The sequence below is a fragment of the Papilio machaon genome, chromosome Z (genome assembly GCF_912999745.1).
Source record: "Papilio machaon chromosome Z, ilPapMach1.1, whole genome shotgun sequence".
Taxonomy (NCBI): Eukaryota; Metazoa; Arthropoda; class Insecta; order Lepidoptera; family Papilionidae; genus Papilio; species Papilio machaon.
In genome coordinates, this window is record NC_060016.1 from 3,066,930 (window position 1) to 3,075,622 (window position 8,693).

The window sequence follows — 8,693 nt, forward strand, 5'->3', positions numbered from 1 at the left end:
TCCCCAAATTAATTCACAAATTTGCTAAAATTAAGTATGAAGTCTTACTTCTTAGTAATATAATAAATGCAATAATTTAGGCTGGTTTTAGAGTCACGCTGATCGTCACCGCTTACAGCCAAAATATATCAACTTTTAGAAACGTTCGCGTTGATAGCTACGCGTTATTCTAAAACGGTTCTTAGAAGTTGAAATGCTTTGGCTGTCAGCGATGACAACCAGCGTAACTACAAAACCAGTCTGGAAGCATCAGATTGGTGGATGTTTGTTATTACGGATCTCACTGAAATTCCGCATAGATATAAAACACATTCCGGAAGAACACATAGATTACTTCATCGTCAGCTCATTATACTTCCCGACCAAAGAGTTCAGAGTCTTCCCAATTTAGAGGTGACCTAAGGATAGGCTACCTACGAACCTACGATCCTGTGTGTACGGTTCCCGTGGGATACGTTTGACCCATATTTCCTCAATCACTCCGCAACGGTTCAACACGTCTCATTTAAATTTGGTACATAAAACAATGTATAGAACATATTTTCGAGTAACACATGTGATACATTTCAAACTTATGTAATTCTGCACAGACGACGTCGCGGTCAAAACTTAGTTTTTATATTCTTATCATTTTTTTATCTTAGTTTTTATATTATAACTTTATTATATTCCGGCACTGCGATTACACGATTACCAAGCATACAAGATCAGACATTCTTTATTTAATAACTAGCTTTTACCCGCGACTCCGTAAAAATTATCCTATGTCCGTTTCCTGGTTGTAAGCTACCTGCCCACCAATTTTCAGTCAAATCGATTCAGCCGTTCTTGAGTTATAAATAGTGTAATTAACACGACTTTCTTTTATAAATACAAGAATCTTTTATATATATAAGATTACTTAGCAATATGGTCTTTTGTTTCATTATTGTTTCTTTTTTCTCTTATTATTTTATTATTCTCACGCCTTTGCCACATTAAAAGAAAAGAAAAGCAAGTGATATCCTTTATCTACAATTAATACTAAATAATTAAAATAAGGAAAGACATGACAGAAACATTAAATGCATGCTAAAGTTAGAAAAATATGTAAAATACCTCGTCGCAGTGAATGATTACTAGAATGATGATGATGTGTGAGCAGATATTTGACTTTGTCCAAATCGTTTTTCAATGATTGTATCGCACCCTCCATGACGTGTACGGGCGCCAGTTGAACAAGTTTTAATATTTCCATTAAATATTCGATTATCGTATTTGTTTGATTCTGCACTAAGGAGTTTAGATTGTCGACTCTGTTATCTAATGTATCGATCTTTTGAAAGTATTGGTTTTCAGTAAGAATGTTGCTTTCAAAATTCTTCACATTCAAATCTCTTCGTAATGTTCCCGCTGGTTGGGCGAATGCCATATTGTCTATGTGTTCTTCGTGACCTGATGATGCTCCATGTTGGTGGCCTTCTGAGTGACTTCTCTTTGCTGCGGACAGTGTGAATATTGTAAGCGCCATTAGTAGCTTTTTCTTCATTATTTGTCTGGCACCGGTTGTAACGTTTCGATACATTTAACGGTCGCGGCAGGTCGCGTGCCTAATAAGTAACTTACTTTCATCAAAACATTGTACTCTATATAACCTTCCATTGTCAAATGGAACAATATCCTGTTTAAAAATTACATAAGGAAACATATACAATGTTTATCTAAAAGAAAGTGTCCAAACGTGTTATTAAAACTTGCAGTGATTACTAATTTTATAATCTTCATTTACTGTTGTACTACAATGTTACTATGAAATGAAAGTCAGATTATAATTTTATTGTTTATTATTGTAAATTTTTATAAAGAGTAAAAAGTTACAATATAAATACGCTTGAATTGTAGACTTTAACGGTTTTTTAAATTTATTACTGTAAGTGTGGAAAATAAACGCATTCTGCAATCCAAGAAGGAAAATAAACTGCAGTACTATCCAAGAATACGAAAGGAATATGTTAAATAAAGAATGTGCCGTTTCTATATTAAGAAAGGTATACTATAAAGTCCTTACGACAAGTCTTGTGCTAGAGCGTTCCTAGTGCATGCCGTGGTAAGGTGTGTTAGTGATTTGTTACTAGCTTTATTCCATGTAAGCCAAGTACACTTGCTTCTTTAGCAAGGTACAGTCTCAGCTAAAAGAATAGGTTCAGTACCAATTTGTCTAGTTATTTTTCGATCTTTAAAAAGCCTAAAAATAATTAGGTACTGGATGGCGGTACAAAAAACAGTGTAATAATTTATTTCTTTTCTCCGGTGCCGCAGAATAATTATTACCCGTATTGGAAATTTTATCACTAAATAGGTCAACATTCAGCAAAGCTATGCAATTATTTAATAAAAGCGATTCTTTTTCTTTATCACTTAATTTACTCTTTTGTTTTAAGGCTTTCCAACAGAATCCTCGTCTTTTCCTAATATTATCTTTAACCCTTGCACTGCTTGTATGTAACACCGTCTCCACTCCGCCGCCAATATTATATCTATTGCATGCAGGTGTATTAGAAATTGAATAATCGAAACGTTTGGACCGATATAATGGTCCCCGCACTACAGCGGGTGTACAAGACGGCTTATCATGCCTATACTGTGCAGGCCCGGGGGTTTCATCCAAATTTTGTATTGGTATAAAGTTGTACCAAGGCTGAAAACGTTCGGTCGAAGTAAAGAAAGGTGCTGTTTGTTGCAACGGCAGAGACCTTTTTGTGTCATACATTTTCATAGGTAAATCTGCGGGACTGGGAGCACATAAGTTCTTCTTCAGAGGATTCAGTCTCTTGGCCTGAGACTTGAACATCCAACTTGAATTCAAACATTTTTCACGTTGCTCTTCTTCCTTCACTTCATTTTCTTCCTCAGCGATTTCATCTAGTTCTTTTGTTTCCGAAAACCGTTTTGAACATGACCCAAAAGGCGCTTTTGAGCAAACCATAAAATTAGAAATCTTATGAGTAATTTCGTAGTCAGCGGGTCCAGGCGCCTGATGAGTGGTGCGTTTAAACCTTGGCGCATTAAATCCAAAAGGAGCTATGGGAGGCAATTTTACATGACAATAAGTGCCTGGCGACTCTGGTAAGTCAAATATGCGTTTAATTGTATAAGCATTAGGTCCAGGAATAACTTCGTATTTAGAAGTTTGAAATCTCTCAGCTTTTGAACCTAAGAACTTCAATTCTGTACCTTTAGGAGCTTTTGGACTATAAGTAGCCGGGCCAGGTAGATTTTCTCTTATATTATTTTGTTGAACCATTTCAATGTACCTGTATTGTTTTGATTTTCTTCTTTTATCTGCACGGATTTTTTCCGCACACTTTTCTGTTTCAGTGGGCTCATGTTGTATGGTATAATCCGCAGGACCTGGTCCCTCGTCCACAGTTTTGGTCGATCTTCGCGCAGTCCAGTAGCTCCATTTGCATCCACGGTAAAAAGTAGTAAACTCACGCACTTCAGCATCATAGAATGGGGGACCAGCCTTAAAACCTTCAAGAATACGTTTCTTTCTACCATCAGGAAATAAATGAAATCCACGATCTCTTCTGCATGGTACTGATATACCACTATCACTCATTGTCCTGGGATAAGGTCCTATAAATATACGCGGACGGACAGGATATTTAGTTTTCAAGTCGGGTTCGTCCTTTTTTGGTAAACATTCACATGTATTTCGATCGCATTGACAAATAATTTCATCCAACGCATCATTTGTGATTGCTTCGTATTTAAATCGTGGAATTTTTGAACGAATTGTTGTACAATTTGGAATATGCCGGTCGCTCTTCGGGCTGTAAGCAGCATGTGTCCAGATCTTATTACCTTTTTGACAAACACGAGGGGATTTTGAGAGAAATGGTGCTATGCTTTCTTTTTGTTTTCTATCGGAAATACATTGATATTGTCCAGGATCAAGGAGTGCGTAATATTTTGTTCCATTGGGAAACCTTTCCGCAAGATCAAAAGCCATTGTGTATAAATATTATCAAAATTTTGTTATTTGTTAATTAAATGTAATGAATTGTGAAAACAGTGAAGCCGTAGGAAATACAATTTTTATTTCCCGTCATCCCTCTAACCCTCTGACAAATTATGTTGTGACATATCTATAGACCAAAGAGAAAAATAAAATATATATAGAAAGGTATAGACCGATGAATTTGTTTGACCCGGTGGGCTTAAATCAAACTAAATTTTGACAGCTCACTCAATATAAAAAAGTGTCACATAATCCCACCGGCCTCTTTAAATGGACTGGCTATAAGAAGTAGTAATTTGTACATATTTGATTTAACCATTTTGGGGCTGATGGTAGCTGGTGATGTAGATTCGGACTAATAATATAGATAGAATCAACTGTCACATATAATCAACACACGCATTTAAATTTTATTTTTAAATCGGAACGAAGCTAAAGCTGTCATTTCCTAGCAATCGCCTATAGATTTCCTATAATCCTTTTATTTACTATTAATTTTAGCTAATTAAAACCTTATATTCATTAAAGGTTTTGTCTTATTTCACATAATATTCCGCTAAGGATTACTGGCCACCTACAGATATCAGGAGGTTTTAAATTTACAATTCTGTACTGTCATGAGTGTGTGATGAGCTGTCGAAGAAAAAACTTCGTTAAAAAACTGTCTTTCTTTATTTTTGTAATTGTTCGTGTTTAACAGATTGTGCATGGGTTCAGAGTTCAGATAACCTGATCGTTCTATAGTCTGTGACCTTTTACCAAATATGATGTTTTTTTTTCATCTGTTAGTTTTGTCTCACCGTCAAATCGAAACTGAAAACTGAAACCGTTTTCCAACCCAGTATTTTATTTTGGATATTTTTTTATATAATTTTAATTTGACCACATTTTATTGCATTTAATGCAAAAATCAAGAACTAAGTGAACAAAATGGCGAATAATGGTAATTGTTTATTAATTTCATTCTATGGGTGTTTTTCAGAAAAATTGACCCTGTGACGATCACGAAAAATAATTTTGGTTTTACATGAAATTGTTCATATTTTCCCTGGTATGAAACAATTCATTATTAACTAGCTAAATATGCTATTTAAATTAATATAAAACCATAAATATAAGAAATATTCAAGTTTTTCTCTCAGCATATGATGCAAAGTATTCCTGTGCGTCACAAAATATAATGAATCAGATATAAAACGACCAGGTATTGAAAGAAAATCAACGTATATTACCTTATAGATATGCTTAAAATCTTTCCATAAACATCAATAAGGTAGCATATTTCTATCACATTAATAAACAATCAGGGAAATAGTTTCATGTTTGTCACTTCTTCGACAAATGGCACTTGAAATGTTGTCTTTACTAATGATACGTGTAACAAATTTAAAAATTGAGCAAATTGAGGAATTTTTGGCTATAATAAAATACTGATAATTACTAAATAAACACTATAAAATGAAAAATAGATATTTAAAAAAGCATTTTTGTACTATTCAGAATATGGGACAGTGACTATTACGACAATTACGTTACGAATAGGAATAATTTGAGCAGTGTCCACACCACCGTGTTTAAAAACACAATCACAAAGAAGTTAACGCTTTATTAACTTAAAATTATTAATAAAAAGTTTTAACTGCATTAAACTTTTTATTACACATAAATGTATTAAAAGACATAGAATTATCAATTTGAGATGACATATAACTTATATTATTAAGGTGATTATTTTAAATTTTTACTTACTAGATAATAATTATCACAATTACTTTAATCAATAGATGCAATAAACCTCTCTTTCTCTATTTCGCGATTCTTTCTTTCATGCAGAAGTTTTTCGCGGTAATATCGTTTGCGACTAGTTTCTAACATCCTATGTAATTTCTGTATTTTAATTGAAATAAAATTAAAATTTTTAATTAAAATAGTTATATTTTTAAAACAACCATAAGTTTATCACATATAAACTTGAAAAGACACTTTAAGACATACAGAGACTATGATCAAACACTTAAACATACTCAAAGACCAATATTCTACAAATGAGATGTATTTGAAGTCTCCGAGAGTACTGTGGGACACACAAAATCCTCACCTCCTATTTTGCTTTTTTTTTAATATAAAAATAAATATCCGCTTTTTATGACCCTTTATAATTTAATTCTATTTTAAAACATTTACCTAGGTCATATGAAATTTCACTTTTACATGTCCTATGTAAGAAAGTAAAAATTAAATGGTTAAAGTTGTGGGACAGTCCGATTTTGCTAGGGTCATTTTTTGTGAAAAACACCCCTATACATTTAAACAAGATACAGCCACTGGGCCAAAACCATTTTTTGTAAAAAGCAATACAAACCAGTGATTGATCACTTGTATAGATAGGACCTTAAATATTTCTTGTGACTACAATGTATTGCGTACAGTTGGACCTGAATAAGAGAGAACTGGAGAAGCAAGAAACCTCTATAAAAGAGAGCCTTAGTCTGATCACAACAGACTAACTCAATAAGCTATAACCATGAGAAAGAAACCTCAATAAGCAAAAAAAATATTGGAGTCCCTTGGACTGTTGCTCACCCAGGCTCGACTATTTAAGATTAGCTAATTTGACAGTTGATTTCACATTATACATTTCAGATAACATCTTAGACATAAATAACTTACACTTGGAGGGTGACTTTGATTCACAAGTTCAAGGACTTATGAAGTACATTAGATTGACTAGATCTGAGGTGGAACAATTGCAAATATTAATAGATGACTTGCAGTGGACACTAGGGAAAGCTTGGCCTGGTTAGTACTGCAAATATTTAATTATATGTAATTACCCAGTCCAGAAATATTTTAAGCCAAAGAATGATGTACAGTCCATTTGGTATTTATTTTAATTAAGTAAACATTGATTGCATGTTACAGGTTGTGCAGTCCATGCATTTGGATCTATTGTTACGGGGCTAGGAATAAAATGTAGTGACCTGGACTGCTACATCAGCGTGCCACCCTGGCTGTGGTCTCCGGCTAATGTCTTTGTTTATAAAGCCAGAGCAATCCTCAAAAAACAACCGCATATTTTCAAGGAGCCTTTTGCTATTGGTGAAGCTAAGATTCCAATTGTAAAATTTTACCACATCCCCACTCACCGGCAGTGCGACATTAGCTTTACGTCCTCGCAATCCATAGAAAATAGCAAATTATTAGCTTACTTTATGGAGGTGGATAACAGAGTTAAGTCACTCGCTATTCTAATCAAATACTGGGCTAAAGTACATGGGCTCACAGGCACCAATTTGATACCCAACTATGCTATGATTTTACTGGTAGTGTTTTATTTACAACAAAAAGACATTTTACCACCTGTGCACAGGCTACAAAGCAATGAATGTATTGTTGACAACTGGAATGTGGCCTTTGACGATGTAATGCATGTTAGTGGCAACACTGAAACCCTTTATGAGCTGCTTGGTGGATTTTTTTTGTACTACAGGGGTTTCAACTATGATAAGTTTATTATTAGTCCGTTTTTGGGGCAACCAATAAGTAGAGAATCCTTTTCCATAGTGGGAAATGAGCCATCAGAGTATAGATTATATGGAGAAAATTTACAAAACGAAAGATGCTTGCCCTTGAGAATGGATAGCATAATTTGTTTACAGGATCCTTTTGACCACAGCAGAAATTGTACTGTAGCGGTCCATCCTAAGTTAGTTAAAAAAGTGATGTCATACATAAGGCTCTGCGCGACGGCGTATGAAATGGAAAAGAGTGATGCCTTTCTCTGGGCCATTTTGTCTATGAGAATTGAAGAAAGTCCCGTTACTAGAAAAGTAGTACCTCGAAATATTGTCAAAAACAAAACCCCTAGTAAAAAACAAAAAAAAATCCTTCACGAAGCCTTTATGCGTGCTCGACAAAAAGGTAGAAAAAAAGTTCGATCATAGATATTTTTTAATTTTGTCAACAATCTAAGTTGTGTGATCAAAGCTGATGCAAGTCTGCTTATTTAATTATTTTTGATATCACATCTGTCCTATATTTTCTGATTAAAATGTGCGTGATCTTTATACGTATTTTAAGCGTGGGCAAATAAGAATTGTGAATTGTAACGTGTGGTATCATAAAAATACGTTACAGTAGAAGACGAAGATTGACTCAACTCTTTGATTAATTGATTCATTTTTTTCAGTACCTTTAACTAAGCACATATTAATTCAGGTTTTAACGCTCATCTGAGGACTAGTTCCTTCTGTTCTTAGACCTTAATGTGAAACCGTAAAGTATATATGTTACATAAGACTAGAAATAAGTTTAATGTCTTGCTAAGACTACAATTTGTCATGTATAATAATTAAATACTGAGATCATGAAACATAGTTTTTTTTCTGCAAAGGCCAGCTGCAGACCTGCTTAAGACAGGTTGCGGGCAGTCGCTTAAGTCGGCTTCGATAACCATATTCAGTCACTAACAGTATTTTGAATGTGTAAGTTTTGTTAGTGGAACCTAATTACAAATTATGAAATTTTAATAATGGGCAGACCTATCGATATACTTGCTATGTGGTTGAACAGAAATCTGATGATAAGTATACCTATATAAGATCAGACTTTTAGGAACGCAGTACGTTTTGTGCTATGTTGCATGCTATGTGCTGTGCTGATTGGCAAAGTTAAGCCGGTGGGCATAAGA

General features: G+C 34.2%; 2 protein-coding genes across 2 annotated transcripts; one reads left to right on the top strand and one right to left on the bottom strand.

Annotated features, from left to right (window-relative positions):
- Window positions 1-1,993: 1,993 nt before the first annotated feature.
- On the bottom strand, window positions 1,994-3,994 carry LOC106719753. The gene has a single exon (XM_014514194.2). The coding sequence runs from the start codon at window positions 3,992-3,994 to the stop codon at window positions 2,225-2,227; it is 1,770 nt and encodes a 589-aa protein (XP_014369680.2). The 3' UTR covers window positions 1,994-2,224.
- Window positions 3,995-4,665: 671 nt separating this feature from the next.
- LOC106720000 (speckle targeted PIP5K1A-regulated poly(A) polymerase) lies at window positions 4,666-8,360 on the top strand. Its single transcript, XM_014514508.2, has 3 exons — window positions 4,666-4,946; window positions 6,647-6,802; window positions 6,926-8,360. Exons 1-3 carry the CDS (start codon window positions 4,934-4,936, stop codon window positions 7,945-7,947), a joined length of 1,191 nt encoding a protein of 396 aa, XP_014369994.2. The 5' UTR covers window positions 4,666-4,933; the 3' UTR covers window positions 7,948-8,360.
- The last annotated feature ends 333 nt before the right edge of the window (window positions 8,361-8,693 follow it).